Raw genomic sequence first — 24,170 nt, forward strand, 5'->3', positions numbered from 1 at the left:
AGAAGGTGTAATCCTTGATTGGCCTTCAAAAAAATGTCAAGTTTTCCCAGAGCGCAGGAAAGTTACAATTCTTCCCATTGCAAGACCTTTCTAATTTTCCTTTAAACATGAAATAGAATTATGGATTTTCAGTGGAAAAAGTCTGGATCAAAGACTTTTACAAAAGTTTACAACAACAGGACAATAAAGATGTTTTACACAAGGTGCGGGGCATGTATAAAACATGACAAACCTGTGGAAGGAGGCTCTATGTGGAAGGAGCCTCTATAAAACTCAATTGATTGCTCACAAATAGGGCTATAGTGCTGGGAGATTTTTAATTTATTAATTTCAAATTTCCACTTCCTTTGAAATTCAGACAAATAAGATCGATAAACTACAATAATTGAAATTCTATTTCAAGTCTTATATTAAGTTTTCAATTTGAAATAGAAAGAAGAAAGTGAGAACAAAAAGCCACCTATGAAAGGGCATGATTTATTGAATTATTGTTTCCGTATAAAAGGGGTTAAAATTCTTACATTTGCTGTTTCCATGCTTTCAATATGCACAAAAAAACTGAAGTCCTTGTCAAAGGTCAAGCGTCAATGGTGCAAGAATGACTTGGGAGGTTCTTTTTTTAATATCAATAGCTCACCAAGCACATTTCACTCAAATGAACTTAATAATGCATCATATTGAAGTGGCCTATACCACTGTGACAGTGCATGTGCTGCTGTTCCTTTGTTGTTTTGGAACAAAAATACTAACAGACAATTACTTATGAGCCAAAATAATGCATTGTTTCTTGTAACCTTGATCCTAGTGTCTCTTTAAATATGTACATAAACACTTAAATCCGTTTTGAACGATAAATTTCATTATTAAGAATTGTCTTTCCTTTTTAATACATTCATTTTAACACACTTATTCAACATACAAAGAGTGTACAATGAATCTCAAACATTCTGCAGAAATTATAAATTTAGTTCTAAATGTTCAGAAAAATACACACAGTTACCCACAGTTAAAAAATAGTATTTGGAGCACTGCATAATCTTTACCTGTTTCTGTTTTCCTTCCTTGCCCTCGAGGCAGCTGTACTCTTTCTGTAGCTAGGCAACCTTGACTTCCTGTGTCGTCTGCTGTCCTTGCGTTCCTTGTCAGTATCACTGCCTGAGTGAAGGTTCCTGTTCAAGTCTCCAGGATCCACATCTGAAATGTGCATCACAGCATGGAAAAATGTCAAGTTACATGAAAGTTAAACACTATTTTAAACAATAGGAGTCAATGGTTGCATGATGAAGTGTCTACCAAGCTATCAGGAGGTATCAAGTTCAAAGCCCACTCTGAGAGAAATCCTATGACACTAAATAATGATTCTTCGCATGCAACTGATTCCAAATTGATTTTATAAGACTATGAAAATCCTACACAATCAAGAGAAAAATGAAATATCACAAATTTCAAGTAATAAACAAGAACCTGTGACATTCAACACTGCACATGGGTGGTGATGATTATTGCATTTCTAAGGCAAGGTCAAGGTCATTTTAAGAGTAAGTGCAGTAACGAAAGCTCTCTCAATGCAGGGAAAATTGTAACATTAATGAGTTAATATTTTTGACAATCACTGCAATCACTAATTTCTTGCTTTTTTTTTATCATTTTGGCAACTGTATTTAACCCATTCCCTTCCAGCAGCAAAGTTGGAAATGGCTATATATGTGTAAACAGAATAAAACCAGAACAGCCTGCATTAATAACAATTACGTATCTATGTAGAAAAGGGTTAAGATTCAACTGCCTTATTGCAAGTTTGGCAATCGGAAATCCTAACATAGGTTAATGCAAAGTTTCTGTTATAAAGCTGGGAAGAGTATTGTCATGAGCAATAACTGTGAAAGCAAATGTATGACAAAAAGATGTAGCAAACTGCAGTCTTGATGCAAGAAAAATACAGTAAAAATATACTGAATCTGGCACATATGGATAGTTTAAAAAAGTTATGTGCCAAAAGGTCAAGGTAGCCTTCTTGTAGTCGATATGGTGTCCACCAAATGACCCAGCAGTCATGGGTTTGATCCCCACTGTTGGAGCATTCTTTAGATCTCTCTCAAAGACACTAAGGCCTGGTTCTAGGCGCAGGAAATGGGTTCAAGAGCGTTTCAAATAAGCCTTAAGCTTTCAATGCACTCAAGCTAAAATAAATAGTTTAAAAATAAGTGTCTGGATAGGGAATGGTCATTAACAAAAACCCTGTAAAAATCAGACAATTGTAGTATTAAAAGTGTTGCTGTTAAAGTCTATTTACCGAAAACTGTGCATGAATCTGACAATCATAGTAAGTGTTGCTGGAAAAATCTACTTACCAAAAACTGTGCATGAATCTGACAATCATAGTAAGTGTTGCTGGTAAAATCTATTTACCAAAAACTGTGCATGAATCTTACAATCATAGTAAGTGTTGCTGGTAAAATCTTTTTAACCTTCATATGAAGATACAGATGGATGAACAGAAGAAACAACAAACAAACAAGAAAATCACAATATCATTATATGCTGCCTACATCTAAATGCTGGAGGAATGCGTGTAACTTATAATATGACATCCAACTCTGACTTACTTGAATGTCCGAACCTGCTGATGACATTGGCGCACTTAAGTTTATATAACCAAGCATATAAAGCAAAAGAGCATTCTCTTCGCAGTATCCTATTTGCAAAATTAATGAGAACTGTTATACTAATGATCGAGGTAATGAAACCTGCCAATCATGATACACTTAAGATCTTTCTATTGCCCTTTTAAAAGCACTTTCCAGTCACAGACATCAATTATTTCTCTCTTTTATGCATTAGCCCATATTTGGAAAGACAGACTTACTAGAGCAAAAAGGTTTCAGGCGTTAGTTTTAAGGCTTTCCTGATATTTATGCAAACTAAATCTACTTTAAATTGCTTAAATTGTTGGTCTTATGAATGTTTTTTTGGTGATTTTTATAATGAACTGTAAAAATAAGAAATGTTTCCATTGTTCAAGGATGCCTTTGCTTACTGGCACTGGACATATCTTAAATGAGCGAATGTCAACAGATATTATATGAATTTATGACATAAAAAATGAAAGTACACAAATTAACAAGACTAAATTGCCAAGCAATATATGTCCCCTACCGGCTCCACCATTGTCAGATTTTTTTTTAACTTGTTACCATAGCAACCAGAAATTTTGACATGGAACAAAATGAAATGACGTGCATTATGTCCATATTGCCATCTATCCATGTTTCAAGCGTCATGTAAAAATATGAAAAAGTTTTAAAGTTATCGCAGGATTCAGAATACAACCATTTTCAGCAGTATTTCTAGTCTATTTGTTACCATAGCAACCATAATTTTGTATGTAGGAACAAAATGAAATGACGTGCATAATGTCCATATTGCCATCTATCCATGTTTTAAGTTTCATGAAAAAATATGAAGAACTTTTAAAGTTATCGCAGGATCGAGAAACGTGTGACAGACTCACAGACAGACGCACAGAGCGCAAACCATTTGAAACCGGTAGGGGACAACAACAAGAGGGCCATGATGGCCCTGTATCGCTCCACTGTCTTTTTATGCGAAAAAAGCGTGCAATGCGCATGGGTTGAAATGTACTCAAGCATGTGACTTTTTCTTTCTATCCCTCGTCTAAATGGGCGCTTAAAGTTAGAAGGGTGAGCATTTTCATGTATGGAAAACGTTACTACAGAGTTAACTAAACAGACTAAACAAACCGGGAATTGTCGCACAGGTCCTTTGCTTATAAAGAAGGTACATTTATCACTCCAAAAGATATTCTCGTTTTTTCTATTTCACATATTTTTAGATGCTGAAGATCAAATCTACTCATGTTCTACAAGATTAACTAGAGCTTTGTCACAGACGTGACGAATACCCCCACATGCCGCATTGACACATAATATTTTGCATGTCATCTTCACAAAAAACAGCGGACACCATGCTCAATTTTTAAAATGCACTAAGTGACCCCTTGACCTAGTTTTTGACCCAGAAAGGCCCATGTTCTAACTTGGCCTTAAGATCATCTCCATAAAACTTCTAACCAAGTTTGGTGAAGATTGGATGTAAACTACTTTAATTAGAGAACGGACACCATGCTGAATGTTAAAAAACGCACTAAGTGACCCCGTGACCTAGTTTTAGGCCCGGAATGGCCCATGTTCAAACTTGTCCTAGAGATCATTTAAATAAAACTTGTGACCAAGTTTGGTGAGGATTGGATGAAAACTACTTGAATTAGAAAGCAGACAACATGGTGAGGTTTAAAACGCACTAAGATACCCTGTGACCTAGTTTTTGACCCCGCATGACCCATATTCAAACTTGACCTAGACATCATCTAGATACAACTTCTGACCAAGTTTGGTGAAGATTGGATGAAAACTACTTGAATTAGAGAGCAGACAACATTGTGATGTTTAAAAGGCACTAACTGACCCCGTAACCTTGTTTTTGACCCAACATGACCCATATTCAAACTAGCCCTAGATATTATCAAGATACAACTTCTGACCAATTTTGGTGAAGATTGGATAAAAACTACTTGAATTAGAGAGCGGACAACATGGTGAAGTTTAAAACACACTAAGTGACCCCGTGACCTAGTTTTTGACCCGGCATGGCCCATGTTCGAACTTGACCTACACATCATCTAGTTACAACTTCTGACCAAGTGTGGTGAAGATCGGATTTAAACTACTTGAAAAAGAGAGCGGACACCATGCTCAATGTGTAAAACGTACTAAGTGACCCTGTGACCTAGTTTTTGATCTGGCATGGCCCATGTTCGAACTTGACCTACACATCATCTTGTTACAACTTCTGACCAAGTGTGGTGAAGATCGGATTTAAACTACTTGAAATAGATAACGGACACCATGCTCAATGTGTAAAACGTACTAAGTGACCCTGTGACCTAGTTTTTGATCTGGCATGGCCCATGTTCGAACTTGGCCTTCAGATCATCTAGATAAAACTTCTGTCCAAGTTTGGTGAAGATCGGATGAAAACTACTTGAATTAGAGAGCGGACAACATGCTGAATGTTTTTTAAACGCACTAAGTGACCCCTTGACCTAGTTTTTGACCCTGCAAGGCCCATGTTCGAACTTGGCCTTAAGATCATCTAGATACAACTTCTGACCAAGTTCAAAAAGTAAAGATAATGTCTACAAACGGACGCACAAAGACTTGATTCCCATGCAAGCATGTAGGTTTGTTGTTGTTGTTGTTGTTGTGACCTTGGAACTGATTTACTGTGAAATCATTATTATTCGTCAGACATTAATTTTCGTCTTTTTCGTCCTTCGACCGATGGACGAATTCAAGATCCTAACGAACAATCATGGCCCATATTTGAAATAAACTGAATTACCGTATGCATGAGGCATTTAAATCCAGCGTTATCCACGCATATACACAGGGCTCGAAATTAACACTCGCACACTCACAAAATGCGAGAAAAAAAGATTGCAAGGTAAGTTATAAGCCACGAGTATTTTTTTCAAGTAAAGAAATAGTGAAAAAAAAACGAGTTATATTGCTAAATGCGTTCGACGGCGTGAACGCTAAACCGTAGGTCAATATTTTGAACGTCCGAATACCTATATGCGGAAGCGCGCACATTGTTTGTAGACTGGTATACTTATAGTACAGATACCCGGATGGTTTTGATACAAAGAACATGAAACAGTCGACTATTCACACTCAAGTTAAATCCGGTTTTGACACAAAGGGGTGTACATTATACAGTGTACTGACAACTGACATTTCCTGTAAAACGCGAATGCAATAAGGCTGTATCGAATGCGTCGACTTCGTTTAGGTATAATAGTGTTGATTAGCGCTAATTGTTAACAACTTTATTACCCATTGTGTGTATTGTGTTTTTCAGGGATGTTGCAGATTATACAGCCAACACGCGGCGAATCCGGATTAAAGACAATACTATTAAACGCAAATAAAATATGACAATGTGTGATCAATACCTGACTGAAATATATTCTGCGCTTTTATTACAAATTAATAAAGAACATAATTATTGATTTGTGTTTGGTTGTCCGTGATTGTAATGGAAAAAAACTAATTGGTTATTGGCTTCGTTGTTTAAAACACTTGTTAACGGTTATTCAGTCCCACTTATCCGCTAATCATAACAAAGAACGTGTCAATGACATAAAATAATAAGGAACAGTTACTATCACCTGAAATAACAGACTTGTTAATTGGCATATGCCAAACAAGGCCCACCTCCTTCAAGTGACTACCAAGTGTCACCCGTCTTTCCCCAGCACGATTTTTTCGCAACTGCGTATTACATGTATTACAAACATTACAAACAAATCTGACGCTTTTTTTTTCAAAACCAGAATTGGACGAATTTAAGTGCTGACGAAATAGTCATTTTTTTTTAAAGGACGAAATTTCGTGCTGACGAAAATAAATGGTTTCACAGTAAATTATGTAAACAACGTCTTAGATTGGTCCGCGCATATGCAGAAATGTTTTCAATCGTGCTTTTGAACTGAGGGGTTATCATTTTAGCGGCAAAAAAAGCTTATAAATTTAATTTCTTTGTAGATATGGGATGATTAAGTACCAAATGCCATTCTCGACCTTCCAATAGACCATAACTCCTTCTGTAGAGTTTGTTTTCGTTTTAAAAACAGGACTTCCAGTTTCAAAAAGGAGAAATTGCTCATGATGAGCAATTTCTCCTTTTATCACAATGATTTCTACCCCACCCAGCCAATTTATAAATAGTCCTTTACAATATTATTTCTTGTCTGCAATCTCTTTCAATTTGGGGCAGTCCAAAATGTGTCGTTTGGTAAAAGGTTAACATTTATGGATAGTTAACATGTTGGTCTACCTTTCACGCTCAACATGTATGCATTTATCTCTTATACCTGGTAATTAAAAAGTTATTCCAATTGTATTTTGATAAACTTTTAGTTTGAGAAGAAAATAGTTTATTCATCCCATAATGAATAAACATCAAAAACGCATAAACATGAAAAGTTCAACGACTTCCTGTGGCCATGTTTTTTGACGAATCAAATTTTCTTGAACAACTTTTTTAATGGGAGCCTTCAAGGGATAAATTTGGCCCAAGGGGCATAATTTGAACAAAGTTGGTAGAGAACTATAGGATGTCACTACATACCAAATTTGGTAGCCCTAGGCCCAATGGTTATGGACAGGAAGTTTTTAAAGTTTGCACAAAAGAGGCTTTATATAAGCATATGTTCAGTTTTGTGACCCCCGGGGCAGGGTCAAATTTGAGCCCAGGGAAATAATTTGAACAAATCTGGTAGAGGATTATCAGATGTCATTACATACCAAATTTAGTAGCCCTAGACTCTATAATTATGAACAAAAAGATATTTAAAGTTTGCACAAAATAGGCCCAATATAAGCATATGTTCAATTATGTGACCCCTGGGGAATGGTCAAATTTCATCCCAGGGGCTTAATTTGAACAAACTTGGTAGAGGACTATTAGATGTCACTACATACCAAATTTGGTAGCCCTATGCCATACGGTTATGGACAAGGATTTTTAAAGTTTGCACAAAATAGGCCTTATTTAAGCGTATTTTCATTTTTGTGACCCCCGGGGCAGAGTCAAATTTGACCCCAGGGGCAAAATTTGAACAAACTAAGTAGAGAAATGTTAGATGTCACTACATACCGAATTTGGTAGCCCTAGGCCCTGCGGTTATGGACAAGAAGATTTTTAAAGTTTGCACAAAATAGGCTTTATATAAGCATATGTTCAATTTATTGACCCCTGGGGCGGGGTCAAATTTGACCCCAGGGGCATAATTTGAACAAATTTGAAAGAGGTTCACCCCAGGAACATTTGTGAGAAGTTTATCAGAATTGGACTTGTAGTTAAGGAGAAGAAGATGTTAAAGAAAAAGTTAACACACGCATACACAACGGACACAGGACCATGACATAAGCCCCGCTGGCCTTTGGCCAGTGGAGCTAAAAAGGAGTAAAAATAGGAAAGCGAGCGTTTTGGTTCTTTTGCGCTGCACATCTCTCAATAAGATCTTCATACCTATTAAGATTTAAGTTGATACCCATTTCAGTTTCTAATTTTATACTCCAGACAAAATTTTAATACAAAAATAGCAAAGGACAATAACTCTTTTATTATATAAGAAAGCTCTTGTGCATTTTGCATCCACAATATCATATCTATCTACCTTACAAAGTTGATACCTTATTATAAATAAGCTTTCAAGACATAATCGAGTCAAAATTCAAAAACAAAAATTAACAAAATACCACCATAATAAAAATTAGAGAGCAAGACTTGTAGATCTTGTGCACAGCAACTTTCCCTCAATCAGATCTACCTACCTATTTAGTTTCATGTTCATAATTGTTTAGATATGCTCTGGCCACACAAATTCATTTGAAACAAGAGCACCGCCTTGCGGGTGCAGACCGCTCATCTATTTTCTTTTTAAAGGTGAAGGGACTCTCATTTTCAATCACAAAGGAGGGAGGGGTGGAGTGAAGAGGGGTGTATAGTGTGGGGGTGTGGACATTTATTACATTATTTTCCAAAAATGCGAAAAAAAATGCAAAAAAAACCCACAAAAACATGGGGGGGGGGGATTCTTGGGTGCGATGGTTGGACGGTATTTCAAACATAAAATAATAAAAATAAATAATTGTGTTTTTTAACCGTTTAAAAAAAAAAGAAATTTGGGGGGGGGGGGGGTATAGTGTGAGGGTGTGGTGGTCATTTGTGAGATGATCTTAAAAATAAAATAAAAAAAATAAAAATTAGGGGGGGGGATTCGGGTGGGGGGAGGGGGGTGGGGGGTGGGTTGGGATTCTTGGGTGCGATGATTGGACGGTATTTCAAACATAAAATAATAAAAATAAATATTTGTGTTTTTTTACCGTTTCAAAAAAAAATAATATGGGGGGGTGGGTGTATAGTGTGAGGGTGTGGTGGTCATTTGTGAGATGATCTTTAAAAAAAAAAAAAAAAATTGGGGGGGGATTCAGGGGGGGGGGGGAGGGCACGGGGATGGTTTGGGTGGAGTCTATTGTGGTATGTCAGGTAAGAGTAGTTTTGTCAAAGTATCAATCAAATCTAATCATAAATAAAGAAGTTATGGCAATTTTAGCAAAATTTAATAATTTGACCTTGAGAGTCAAGGTCATTCAAAGGTCAAGGTAAAATTCAACTTGCCAGGTACAGTAACCTCATGATAGCATGAAAGTATTTGAAGTTTGAAAGCAATAGCCTTGATAGTTAAGAAGTAAAGTGGATCGAAACACAAAATTTAACCATATATTCAAAGTTACTAAGTCAAAAAAGGGCCATAATTACGTAAAAATGACAACCAGAGTTATGCAACTTGTCCTTTTACTGTACCCTTATGATAGTTTGCGAGTGTTCCAAGTATGAAAGCAATATCTATGATACTTTAGGGGTAAAGTTGACCAAAACACAAAACTTAACCAAATTTTCAATTTTCTAAGTATAAAGGGCCCATAATTCCGTCCATATGCCAGTCAGAGTTACATAACTTTGCCTGCACAGTCCCCTTATGATAGTTAATAAGTGTTGCATTCTGAAAGCAATAGCTTTGATACTGTAGGAATAAAGTGGACCTAAACACAAAACTTAACCAAATTTTCAATTTTCTAAGTATAAAAAGGGCCCATAATTCTGTCAAAATGCCAGTCAGAGTTACATTAATTTGCCTGCACAGTCCCCTTATGATAATTAGTAAGTGTTGCAAGTATGAAAGCAATAGCTTGGATACTTACGGAATAAAATGGACCTAAACACAAAACTTAACCGAAATTTTCAATTTTCTAAGTATAAAAAGGGCACATAATTCTGTCAAATTGCACGCCAGAGTTATCTAACTTTGCCTGCCCAGTCCTCTCATGATAGTAAGTAAGTGTACCAAGTTTGAATGCAATAGCATTGATACTTTCTGAGAAAAGTGGACCTAAACGTAAAAACTTAACCAGACGCCAACGCCGACGCCAAGGTGATGACAATAGCTCATAATTTTTTTTCAAAAAATAGATGAGCTAAAAAAGCACAGAGGGCAATAATTCAAAAGGCATAACATCAAATAGCCTGTTGAGACCCAGCTGGATTTCCCACTCAGAATGATAAATGCTTATAAAGATTTTCTGATATTTGGTGACAATATGATAAAATCTTGTAAAGACAGAGAGCAGAGTGCTGACACATTGATTGACAATGCAGAAACAACATGTATCCCTTCAGATACATAATCAAAGCGCTGAAGGCACTGAAGTTGTTCGCTGTTGTCGTCCTTGAAAAGCTTGTGCGCATTGCACAGGCTTATCAGTGTGCACAGGCTAATTTTTTTGACATGCATTAAATCTCGTTTTCCATGAAAGCAGCCAATATGTACAGATTTCAATGATAAACACTAGACTGGCCAATGTCTTCTTACTAGCTGGTAAATACACTCACTGAGAAGTAGAGCTGACGCTCCTAAGCATTCGTCGTCTGCAGTGCAGAAAGGCAGCGGTTATCGTTCCTAGCATAGTGAGTTACAGTTCTTAGCGTAGCTAAGGCTTCTAAGCACATACTGATTTGCAAAACATGGTCTGTAAATTTAGTCGGCCGCTAACGCGACCAACTAAAAACAACAAATCTCCATACATGTATTTTCAATGATACTTTTCCAGTTCCCAAATTAATACAGTTAATGAAAAAGGTTGTCAACCATGCATTCTTAATTAGTTTTCTGTCATGTTCATGAGATTTTCCAGTGAAACCTTTTTTAAATCTAAGCAAATCGACAAAATGGACCAATAGAAAAAGGCATCAAACAAGAGCACCGCATAATGGGTGCCACGCTCGGCTGCTGGTGCAGTTTTGAATAAATGAAAGCTTGTCAGATTTTTTTTTAGAGGTCACAGTGACCTTGACTTTTGACCTAGTGACCCAAACATGGGTGTGGCATGTAGAACTCATCAAGGTGCAGCTACATATGAAGTTTCAAAGTTGTAGGTTAAAGCACTTTGATTTTAGAGCTAATGTTCAAAACCTTAACAAAATATTAAGGTTTTAGCACGATGCGGACATCGCACGGCGGACGATGAGCTGGCTATGAAATACTTCGGGTTTTATCTGTAAACAGCCGAGCTAATAAAATGAAATTGCGTTGGTTTCAGTAGATTTAAAAAAAACAGCATTATCTGCTTATGACCTAAAAAAAAGCTATCTTTTTGCCTCAGCCAATTGTGGAAATATTAATTCCTTTATTCACTTTCGAACAAAAAAATGATTATCAACCAGTAATGCAAATTTCTCTATTTAATGTATTATGCATTTTCCTTAAATTCTTGCCTTGTTATAAATTTGATTACTTAACAGAAGAAAGATCAACAGATATAGTGACAAGAGGGCCAAGATGGCCCTAGTTCGCTCACCTGAGAGGAGTCGGTTCATTTAATCTTTACCAAACGTCAAACTTGACCTAGATATTGTCCAGACAAACATCCTGGTCAAGTTTCATCATTATTGAACCAAAACTCGGGCATATGGAGGGATTTTGTTTTGTAAGATTTGACCTGGTAACCTTTATTTTGAGTTGACCCCCCCCCCCCTCTTACCAAACATCAAACTTTGCTTACAAAAATAAATATTATGACCAAGATTCATAAAATCTGAAACAAAATTGTGACCTCTAGAGTGTTTACAAGGATTTTGTATAATATAATGAAAATTTGGAGAATCTAAAGGCAATAACTATGGCATTAATTATGTGATGCATATAAAACCAATCTTTTCACCAAGTTTCATGATGATTGGGCAAAAAATGTGACTTCTAGAATGTTCACAAGCTTTTTTTATTATATAAATATGAGAAAACTGCCCCCCCCCCCCCCCCCCCCTGGCAGCCATGTTATTCAACTGACCGGAACCATTTTCAAACTCAACTCTCATATCAAGGAAACAAATGTTCTGACCCAATTTCATGAAAATTGGGCCAAAAATGTGACTCCTAGAGTGTTCACATGTTTTGACTTTATACATATAGAGAAAAATTCCCCGCCCACTGGCGGCCATGTTTTTTCACCGATCTAGACCATTTTCGAACTCGTCCGAGATAAAAATTGTGACTTCTAGAGTGTTTACAAGGTTTCTCTACAGCCAAATTAGGAAAACTGCCCCCCCCCCCCCGGCAGCCATATTATTCAACTAACCGAAACCATTTTCGAACTCAACTCTCATATCAAGGAAACAAATGTTCTGACCAAATTTAATGAAAATTGGGCCAAAAATGTGACTTCTAGAGTGTTCACATGTTTTCACTATATACATATAGAGAAAAATGCCTGGCCCACTCGCAGCCATGTTTTTTCACCGATCTAGACCATTTTCGAACTCGTCCGAGATATCAATAAAACCAATGTTTTGACCAACTTTCATGATGATTGGGCAAAAATTGTGACTTCTAGAGTGTTTACAAGGTTTCTCTATAGCCAAATAAGGAAAACTGCCCCCCCCCCCCGGCAGCCATGTTATTCAACTGACCAGAACCATTTTCAAACTCAACTCTCATATCAAGGAAACAAATGTTCTGACCAAATTTCATGAAAATTGGGCCAAAAATGTGACTTCTAGAGTGTTCACATGTTTTCACTATACAGTCCAACCCCTCTTAAGCAGCCAGTCAAGGGAAACGGCCAAATTGGCTGCTTAAGCGGGGTGGCCTTTTAAGAGGGGGTTGGGTCATAGGGAGTCTAGAGTTGATGGCCAACTGTTAAATTTTTGTATAACAAAATGGTAAATATGTGTACATGTGCTAAACAATGTATAGACTTAAAATATTTTTATTTCTTCCTTTCTAAAGACAGCTATAAAACAACATTTTCATTCAAAAAATATTCCATTCATCTTTCTAATCATCATCAATATCATCCTCATCAGAATCAAGTCAATGAAAAAGAATCATTCTCATGATTCGTTGTTTACACAATGCGCGTTGTATGGCCCCAATGCACTTACCATGGGAACAGTTGTGAATCAGTTATGCGTGAATAACTCCTGTGTCACTATCAATCGATAATTTAATTGGTTAATTGCAGTTTTATGTCTTTGTAATACCTACCGCACGAATTGGTCCCGACAGGGATCTCCTCCACGATAAAATCGTGGCCAGTTACTTAAGAGACTGATAATAGCAACCAGGTGTAATCCTACTGTTAATCGTGCTTTTCATGCATAATATTATAAAAACATTTATTTCACCGCGTAAATGGTTTTATCAAAATCAATATTGAAATCAGTGTAAATATAAAACAAATATAAATGTTTTGTTAAATTCCCAAATGAGAATCATAATTTGTAATCCAAAACACACTCCCGATTGATTTATGTTAACGAGACGTTTACAAATCCTAGCATCAAAAAAGTCCTCATGTATTTCCTTTGTCCGGACAAAAGCGCGCGAAAATTATGCACCAATGTACAATGTCACGTAATACCCATGCAAGCGTGTATTGATTTTTGGATAAAAACTTTGTAGCACAGAGAACATGTAGAGCAGTTGATTTCGGTTAAAAGTTGCATTGTTCTTTTTAACTTTTAATTAGCCGATAATTGTCATAAATGTGTGCTTGAAATAGTATGATTCAACAGCTACAAATAATCAATTATAAATTAAGAATCTCTTTTCCAGTACTAATAGATGATATTCGCATGTGCGGAAACAAAAAGATCAAACTGTTGAATATTGCTTTTAACCCAATAATCTGCCGCTACATAATTGCAATTTTGCAAACTGGCTGTCAAAATGTTTATCACACATCACGCTTCAGTACTGCTGAGCATAAACTGCAGACCGGAAGTACGTTTCGATTTTTTCGCCGTTGCCAGTGTACATGACTGACTAACTCGCGCGTGACCACTCATATGGGGGAGGGGAATTTAACATTTGGGATGCAAAATTGCTGGCCGCTGGCCGGAGAAACGGGGTTACCGCTAAAGAGGGGTGCATTATATAGTGTTTATCGACGGTCGCGGCACAGACCGGCCGCCTACACGGGGCGACTGGCGATGAGGGGTGACCGGAAGTAGGGGTTGGACTGTACACATATAGAGAAAAATGCCCCGCCCACTGGCGGCCATGTTTTTTCACCAATCTGGACCATTTTCGTACTCATCCGAGATATCAATAAAACCAATCTTTTGACCAACTTTCATGATGATTGGGCAAAAATTGTGACTTCTAGGGTGTTTACAAGGTTTCTCTATAGCCAAATAAGGAAAACTGCCCCGCCCACTGGCGGCCAGGTTTTTCAACAGACCGGAACCACTTTTGAACTCAAACAATATATCATTAAGACAAACATTTTGACAAAGTTACATGAAGATTGGGCATGAAATGTGACTTCTACAGTGTTTACAAGTTTTTGGGTTTTTTTACCTAGTGACCTAGTTTTTGACCCAGCACTACCTAGTTTCGAACTCGACCAAGATCGCATTGGGACCAAGCTTCTGACCAAGTTTCATGAAGATCGGACAATAAATGTGGCCTCTAGAGTGTTTAAGAACAAATGTGGACGGACGACGGACGGACGACAGACAAAGACCAGCCACAAAAGCTCACCTGAGCAATCAGGTGAGCTAATAAAAAACTTTTCAAAAAAGATAATTTTTATTCCATACTTTCTTTAATATACTTAAAAGTAGTACTGCTCTTTCCCAGTTTAAGCCCGTATTAACTCACTTATCATTCCAAGAATACAAAGAGCATTGTGTTTAATTAAAGCACAAAATTGTGTTAAGCAAACCTATGATGGATATTTGTTACTATGAAACCAATAAAATCCACAATTTAATATAAAACAAAAATGACTTATTTGAAAAATCCCCAAAAAATTGTGTCAAGGAAATGAAATGAATCCACAGTAATTTTCTAGAAAAACCTCTATAATTATTTTCTAGACAAACCATAGTCATTATTACACCCAATAACATCTAAACTGGATTAACCAAACAAGAGAATCTACTTAATCCTGTTTTTTGTTGCTTATTTAATATTTTTCCAGACCAAAAAAATGAAAATGTCTCAATTAAGTAAGTTTAATCACAATCTGGACAAATATACAAAAAGCAGGCACACAAATTATACTCTTATCAGTAGGAATGACATGTGAGGAAATAAAATTGTCTGATAGCAGGAAACAAAAAATGTTCCAGGGCAACAGATAAGATTTTGGGTCAATTAGTTTTCACTGCAAGCTTTTTGCAACAATTAGTTTTTTCTCTCAAAACTATTTGTCAATTAATTTTTTTTTCAATTTGATCAAAACGTACATATATTTCTGGATCAGATTAGCGTGTCATTTTTGGATATTGATAATTCTCAGCAATTCTTATTCCAATTAAGTAATTATAAATTCACAGATGCAATGGTTGTTTGTAAATATTAGTACTAATTGTATATTGCCAAATGGATGATGATGAGTCATTTAATTTCAATCAGTTTCAACACTCCTGCCTTTCAGTCTCAGATCATTCTCACATTGCCAATTCCTCTCCATCAATGACAAGCCAGTGGAGATCACGATGGTGTTAGTTAATTTGAGACACAGAACCACAGTGGTGTTTTCAGCCGAATATTTCAGAATCTGTCACCACTTGCGCTATTAAATGTGATAGTATACTCTTCACAATGTCTTTTCCCGACGGTTTGGGTGTCATACCGAATTGTAAAATATTGGGCACGCACGCCGTTTATGAAAGTTTCCTAACCCGACAGCGTTTAACAGAGAACCTTTTCCCGAACTTATTTCGGCTGAAGTAACTTTTTATATTGACACCGGCCTATAGGAACTAACTGAAAATATTACGGCCGCACTAAAGGTTGCAATACATTAATTATAATTAAAAGCGGTACGGCGGAAAACAGAACAACTAAAACGACGAAGAATCAATTTCAATTCGTTTTCCATTTTCATAATCGTTTTCTGTATCGTTGATTTTTAATTTCAATTTGTTTTCTGTCAAATATAAATCGTAAAAACGATAAAACGAGCCTTATCTGTTGCCCTGTGTTCATTGAGTCTGCTACTTTAATTTCCTCTCTACTCTCACGGACAAATTGTATTAGATATTGAACCTGCAGCATTCATGTTGCTGTCCATCTTTTGAAGTGAAACAATTAATTAATTCAACAAAATGCATGGTAACATGCAATGTTTGTCGTTACGTAGTGTTCAAAGCATCTTTAACAAGTAGCTGCAGGGTAATGATGTTCTAGTTAGAGAAAGCAACTTTTTTTGGAAGGTTCTGCTGATCTATATTGCACTTTGATAATTAAGGAAAACTTGCATAACATTGGGTTATATAATGAGAATATCACAAAAACCAATAAGCTAGATGCGTGATACAAGGAGCATGTTATCAAGAATGCAATACATAAGGTAATTATGTATAAATGACAGAACACACCTCTTGATGGACTTCAACGATCAACCCTCTGTAGGCAGACCCCTATCAACTAGGTTATCGAAATAATTATATATTGTCCCTGTATATTTATTTCTTTCCTTTTGAATATCATAGAATATAAATTAAAAAACATTTATTAATTATTATCTAATAAGAATAAAATATAAACGAAAATACAAACATTCTTTATGACATAGAAAAAAAAATGTCAGTCAAGACTTCTGTTTGTGTATTTTCGATAAATTTGGTTGTTGCAAGAAAGATGCCAAACATTGCACAAATTATGGTCTAACTTACAAGTAAGCAACAAGTAACAGGAACGCTTCAAGGCCTTTTTAAAATCATGTAAGGTCACAGACATACCACTTATCTTGCCACTAAATCGTTCAATGTGAAATCCCCATACAATAATAACATAAAAACAAAATCCATGTCCATGATTGTCCATAGAGAAAAGTGTCAGTCGTGGTTAATCCCGAAGACCTGAGCCAATTAATTCTGAATTACAATCAGAGATTTTCCTGTCTCTTCCCATAACAGCATTAGACTAGCCTTAAGTGATATGGTAATTTAAACCACCTACGGTCCAAATTAATATGTAGACATTTGGAACTCGGAAAAAATAATCTGATTCTAGATGATAAGATGATACAAGTTGTTGCCATGCACGGGTTTGAATTGTGTTTTCTTTTATTAATAAGAATTTATTGTACATCACTGCAGTGTAAAAATTCTTTCCAATTGCTTTGAAAAAGTACCCATCAAAATGAGAAGTTTGCATTGTAAAATCGTATAATTGTAAGAAAAAACAAGAGATGTGTTTGTCAGAAACACAATGCCCCCTATTGCGCCACTTTGAAGCCATATATTTGACCTTTGACCTTGAAGGATGACCTTGACCTTTCACCACTCAAAATGTGCAGCTCCATTAGATACACTTGCATGCCAAATATCAAGTTGCTATCTTTAATAGTGCAAAAGTAATGACCAAGGTTAAAGTTTGGATGCCGCTTAAAATGAAGCCATATATTTGACCTTTGACCTTAAAGGATGACCTTGACATTTCACCATTCAAAATGTGCAGCTCCATGAGATACACATGTATGCCAAATATCAAGTTGCTATCTTCAATATTGCAAAAGTTATTTATTATTGCAAAACTTTAAAGGGATCTTTTCACGGTTTTGTAAATTGACAAAATTGAAAAAAGTTGTTTCAGATTCCCAATTTTTCGGTTTAGTTATAATATTTGTGAGGAAACAGTATTACTGAACATTTGTCATGGTCTAATATAGCCATTATATTCATCTTTTGACGATTTAAAAACCCAAAAATTATAAAGCGTTGCAACGCGAAACGATTGAATAATTTGGAGAGTTCTGTTGTTGTCGTTTAAATTCGTGAAACTACAAAGATTGCTTATATAACGTATAAAATACACATCTTATGTATGTTTGGAAGTATAGCTCAGTTGGCTAATGCGTTTTTATTTCCGGGGGTCACTGGTTTGAGCCCTGCTGCGGGCTACTTTTTTTTTCCTTTTTTTAATTTTTTATTTTTTTTTACTGGAGCTTTTAAAATTGTATGTTTACATTTATCAATATATAACATTTAATGACAAACTTCAAAACATGCCAAAATCTGTGAAAAGGCCCCTTTAACCAAGGTTAAAGTTTTCCACAGAATGACAGACAGATAGACAGACAGGCCAAAAACAATATACCCCCGATCATTTGTTCCGGGGGCATTATCAAGTTGCTATCTTCAATATTGCAAAAGTTATTCATTTATTGCAAAACTTTAACCAAGGTTAAAGTTGACAGACAGACAGACAGACAGACAGAGACAGACAGACAGACAGACAGACAGACAGACAGACAAAGACAGACAGACAGACAGACAGACCAAAAACAATATACCCCCGATCATTTGATCCGGGGGCATAAAAAGTCAAATGGCCACATAATGGTGGATTTTTGTTATATTTCAATGTTGTTTGCATTAATGTGTTCAACCATAGCAGATAATTATGACTTTGATTTAGGAAACTGTTTTATCCAAGAAGATATACCATGTTATATGGCAAAAGGTCTGGGTTGTTAGAATATTGGACCCTGTTATTTAATCCAAAACAATAACTGACCTTCAGACCTTGTTGCTGTATAATTTTCTGATAAAAGAACCAAAAACATACAACATTCATCAAATGAGACACGAATATAATGATACAACATCTGACCAAGTTTGGTGAAGATTGGATGAAAACAACTTGAATTAGAGAGCGGACACTCAATACAGACCGACCGACCGACCGACCGACCGACCGACCGACCGACAGACAGACAGACAGACAGACAGACAGACAGACAGACAGACAGACAGACAGACAGACAGACAGACAGACAGACAGACAGACAGACAGACAGACAGACAGACAGACAGACAGACAGACAGACAGACAGACAGACAGACAGACAAGAATATATCTCTACATCTCTGGCACATCTGGGCACCCACAAAAACATGTACAAGGTAATTACATGCACCGGTTCCTAAAAAACAATAAAATATTGCGTAAAATAATCATATCAGAATCTTTGGGTTGAAAATGGAAGTAATCACACATTTCTGTCCATAACATTCACAAGAAACTGTAAATAAGTTAACACTAGCAAAATTGGTTAGAAGTTTGGTCAAGCATGGAAATAATATAATTATAACTCAGGGCTGGAGACTTTCCTAGAAAGCCCAATTAGTCTTAGGATTTTGCCATGCCCGTACTGGTTCTGCAAAACTCAAAGTCAGTGACACAATCTGACACATGCCCCAGGGGCCCTTAGTGCGAGGTTCATGGGAAAGGCACACAAGATAAGATCAAGTATCCACTTTGCATCCTCGCTTAACTTGATGTAATGATGATTGAAGTTAGGAGGCCTAAAAAATGCCCACTTTGTTAGTTGTTGATAGGCATCTATTAACAAAATAATCATCCATATTCTACAATATGTAGCAACAAGTAATTCTTTACAACATTTAGAATCAGTTCCAACTGGACTTACACATAAGGTTCTTATAACCAAAATCGATCCTAAACTAGAAATTACCTTTAAGGGTCAAACTAAATGATTTTTAAATCATCCTTGATTCTCAATTTATAATAAACATTATCTGTAAAGACTGGATGTATTTTCCAGATCAAATTTTACATTATTCAGCATTTATTAGACATACGTGCCATAAATTTTCAGACCATTTCGGGGACATTGAGCTCAATTGTCCGGGATATTTGCCGATTTTCCTGGACATGTATACATACAGCGAAATATATATACATATATGCATTTTTGGTGCGCATTTTTTTGTTTAACATCCTAAATTGAGTACATTACTAACAAGAGATGTGTTTGTCAGAAACACAATGCCCGTGTGTGTGTGTGTTTCAGAGTTTATTTACAGGTCCTACTGGCCTCTTCACGAGGTTACGGTAGCCCGACCCGACACAATGCCCCCTTTTGCGCCGCTTTGAAATAAAATTTCAATATATCATTTAGCAGGTTTAGAAATTATATCCCTTTTAAAGCTTATTACTTCCCTTGGATTGTATTTTTTGACTTTTGACCTTGAAGGACGACCTTGACCTTTCACCACTCAAAATGTGCAGCTTCATGAGATACACATGCATGCCAAATATCAAGTTGCCATATTCAATATTGAAAAAGTTATGGCCAATGTAAAAGTTTTCGGACAGACGGACAGACAGACTCACAAACCAAGGTGAAGAGAACTATCTCAATACTTCAATAAAAAAAGATGGATGGGTGCTGCTGGATGGAGAGGGTTGTATAGTGTGGGGGTGTAGTCATTTATCACATTATCTTCCAAAAAAAAGAAATAACAAGGGCTGTTTGTAAAACATGCATGCCCCCCATATGGGCTGTAAGTTGTAGTGGCAGCCATTGTGTGAATACGTTTTTTGTCACTGTGACCTTGACCTTAGACCTAGTGACCTGAAAATCAATAGGGGTCATCTGCCAGTCATGATCAATGTTCCTATGAAGTTTCATGATCAAAGGCATAAGCATTCTTGAGTTATCATCCGGAAACCATATTACTGTTTCTAGTCACTGTGACCTTGACCTTTGACCTAGTGACCTGAAAATCAATAGGGGTCATCTGCCATTCATGATCAATGTATCTATTAAGTTTCATGATCCTAGGCGTAAGCATTCTTGAGTTATCATCCGGAAACCATTTTACTATTTTGAGTCACTGTGACCTTGACCTTTGACCTAGTGACCTGAAAATCAATAGGGGTCATCTGCCAGTCATGATCAATGTACCTATGAAGTTTCATGATCCTAGGCCTAAGCATTCTTGAGTTATCATCCGGAAATCATTTTACTATTTCGAGTCACTGTGACCTTGACCTTTGACCTAGTGACCTGAAAATCAATAGGGGTCATCTGCCAGTCATGATAAATGTACCTATGAAGTTTCATGATCCTCGGCCTAAGCATTCTTGAGTTATCATCCGGAAACCATCTGGTGGACGGACCGACGGACGGACCGACGGACGGACCGACGGACGGACGGACCGACCGACATGTGCAAAACAATATACCCCCTCTACTTCAAAGGGGGGCATAAATAGTTTGAATAGAGCTTGAAATTTCAATTTAGACCCCTCCACAAATTTGATAACAAAAACTATAAAAAAAATAATCTCAAAATGTGCTTGTCATTAACTCAATTTTACCATCTTGATTAGATGAAGATTAGATCATTTATCAGATTAATTATACTGCTACTAACAGGCAAGCTCCTAGATTTTTTAATAGTCTATAGGTAACATCATTATAGGAACCACAAACACCATCACCACTGCCACCCACCAACATTAAAAGTCGTATGTATAGCAGCAACTTTTGTGTATGGTCTATAAGTTTAATTTTTAATATTAGTTCAATCACCATAAGTACCACCAACACTTACAGGTGGCAAACATGAACAAAGCATCAGTAAGTTTAAGAAAAATGCCAATGTCTAAAACAACATTTATACAGAAAGTTCATAGGATATGTGTTTACCTACAGTTAAAGTTTAGTTCCCTTTTATTCAAATGTGGGCATTTGTTCCAGATCAGATTGTATTCTTTAAGTTAACAAAACTACTGGTATAGACCAAGAAAATGCTGAAGATGAGTGAATGAGTGGGACAAATACAGGAATGGAATGTTAGGATATTAGCACATCCATCTAATATACGTCATTGCAATATGGCATAAAGAAACCTCAGTTATAAATTACTGCACACAATAATTACCATGTGATAGTGATTAACAATTCTGCTACTATTTGTAGGCTGCCCTTAACCACATTTTGGCTTGCAGGTGAAGAAATTAAATGTAGGTAATCTTGTATCGTAATTGTAGTGAAGACCAAATGTATAACTAGTTTTATTTTTTATGCCCAAAATATACAGCAATACTTAGGCTTACTGCACAATATACAAGAACTCAATACTAACAAGGTACGCTCTGTAATAAAGTGGCTTAATGCATGTTCGTAAAGCCCTCCGAGATTAAAGACTGTGCAGTCTGCACAGGCAAATCAGAAACCACACTTTACACCAAACTTGATGTTGATTCAAGTAGACGTCCTTGAAACGAAAATTTCATTTAAGCAGAAAGTGTTGTCCCTCAGATTAGTGGACTGCACAGGCTAATCTGGTGCTACACTTTACGAACATGCATTAAACCTCGCTTTCCCAAAGCATTGAGCCACAAATATTGGCAGCTGAATTTCTGATGTGTATGTTTAAAACAAAATGCGATAAATAAAACAAGGTGAATATAAATATGAATAAATGCTTAATAAAATACTTCATTACAGGTAAAACATAAAGTACACACATATTATAAACAAATCTATGAGGTGACAATCTAACCCATTAAATATAAGTACATGAAAACTTGATGAAATCTTCTTTACCGTGCCATTTTTGACAGCAACTGTATACTTATACTATGTATGAAACCAAGTAGCAATGAAAAACTTAAAGCACAATCCACAACCTATTTCTGACAAAAACCTCTCCACATGCTGTGAAAATAGATGACAACAGAAAATAATAATTTAACTCCGTTGATGCCAAGGTCTAATGGAAATCTAAGGGAAATCAAAGCCATTACATATTGGAATTCCAAATCCCATTCGAGCTCCAATTAGTTTAAAATGAACAGGAGCAGGTTCCTGAGCAACAGATGAGAACAAGACCCATGACAAAACTAGTGACCTGAAAATCAATAGGGGTCATCTGCGATTCATGATCAATGTACCTATGAAGTTTCATGATCCTAGGCATGAGCGTTCTTGAGTTATCATCCGGAAACCATTTTACTATTTCGGGTCACCGTGACCTTGGCCTTTGACCTGAAAATAAAAAGGGGTCATTTGCCAGCCATTATCAATCTACCAACGAAGTTTCATGATCCTAGGCATAAGCGTTCTTGAGTTATCATCCGAAAACCATTTTACTATTTCGGGTCACTGTGACCTTGACCTTTGACCAAGTGACCTGAAAATCAATAGGGGTCATCTGCAAGTCATGATCAATCTACCTATCAAGTTTCATGATCCTAGGCCTAAGCGTTCTTGAGTTATCATCTGGAAACCATTTTACTATTTCGAATCACTGTGACCTTGACCTTTGACCTACTGACTTGAAAATCAATAGGGGTCATCTGCCAGTCATGATCAATCTACCTATCAAGTTTCATGATCCTAGGCCTAAGCGTTCTTGAGTTATCATTCGGAAACCATTTTACTATTTCGGGTCACCTTGACCTTTGACCTAGTGACCTCAAAATCAATAGGGGTCATCTGCGAGTCATGATCAATGTACCTATGAAGTTTCATGATCCTAGGCCCAAGCGTTCTTGAGTTATCATCCGGAAACCACCTGGTGGACGGACCAACCAACAGACTGACCGACAGACCGACATGTGCAAAGCAATATACCCCCTCTTCTTCGAAGGGGGGCATAATAAATAATTATGTTGTTAGCATCTAAAACGATTTATGCATCATTGATTATCACAGGCATTTCATCAATCTTTTGTAAGTGTATGATCTCCATCGTTAATTAGATCTTTATTTGTCATGCTTGCCAAGTCACAATTTATTTTCTTTAAAGTCCGCCATGTTGTTGAAATGATGTAAGCGGCAGGTGTGCCTAGCAACATAAAATTGCATAATATATCCGCCTAATAGGCGATTCGCATTTTGTTAAATAAGTATATGTTACAGTAATTGTTTCAATAGTTAATTACCTTTAAGACGAAAAAGATACACAATGTTTGTGTGTGTTTTTATTTTAATTTACTCTCGCATAAAAATAAATGTTTTGATATAACTGAATTATGCATGAAATGCACAATTTCAACCAGGACAACAGCAATGTTTTCAGCAAAAGTTTTCAAAGTAATTAACTGTCCACGATTTTATTGTGGAGGAGTACACAATACGGACCGATTAGTGTGCTCGGTATAAAAAAGCCACTGAAACTATAGATTGATATTGACACGGGGTTATTCATGCATGACTTATTCACAACCGCACGAATCATAAGATGTG

General features: G+C 36.5%; 2 protein-coding genes across 3 annotated transcripts in view; both read right to left on the minus strand.

Moving 5' to 3' along the window:
- The window catches only part of LOC127846487 (leucine-rich repeat and coiled-coil domain-containing protein 1-like), a 283,849-nt gene that overhangs the window by 210,305 nt on the left and 49,374 nt on the right, over positions 1–24,170 (minus strand). The window contains exon 9 of the mRNA XM_052377759.1: positions 1,044–1,194. Within this exon, the coding sequence (XP_052233719.1) occupies positions 1,044–1,194 (151 nt within the window). The remainder of the gene's footprint in view (positions 1–1,043; positions 1,195–24,170) is intronic.
- LOC127846488 (uncharacterized) overlaps positions 1–24,170 on the minus strand; it is a 496,240-nt gene that overhangs the window by 18,905 nt on the left and 453,165 nt on the right. The window contains exon 19 of one of the 2 annotated variants that reach the window (XM_052377763.1): positions 17,408–17,430. The exons of the other annotated variant lie outside the window; for it this stretch is intronic. The gene's annotated coding sequence lies outside the window, so the exon portion shown is untranslated. Of the gene's footprint in view, positions 1–17,407; positions 17,431–24,170 lie in introns of those variants that run through there. 2 annotated transcript variants of the gene reach the window in all.

Source organism: Dreissena polymorpha, chromosome 9 (genome assembly GCF_020536995.1).
Source record: "Dreissena polymorpha isolate Duluth1 chromosome 9, UMN_Dpol_1.0, whole genome shotgun sequence".
Lineage (NCBI taxonomy): Eukaryota > Metazoa > Mollusca > Bivalvia > Myida > Dreissenidae > Dreissena > Dreissena polymorpha.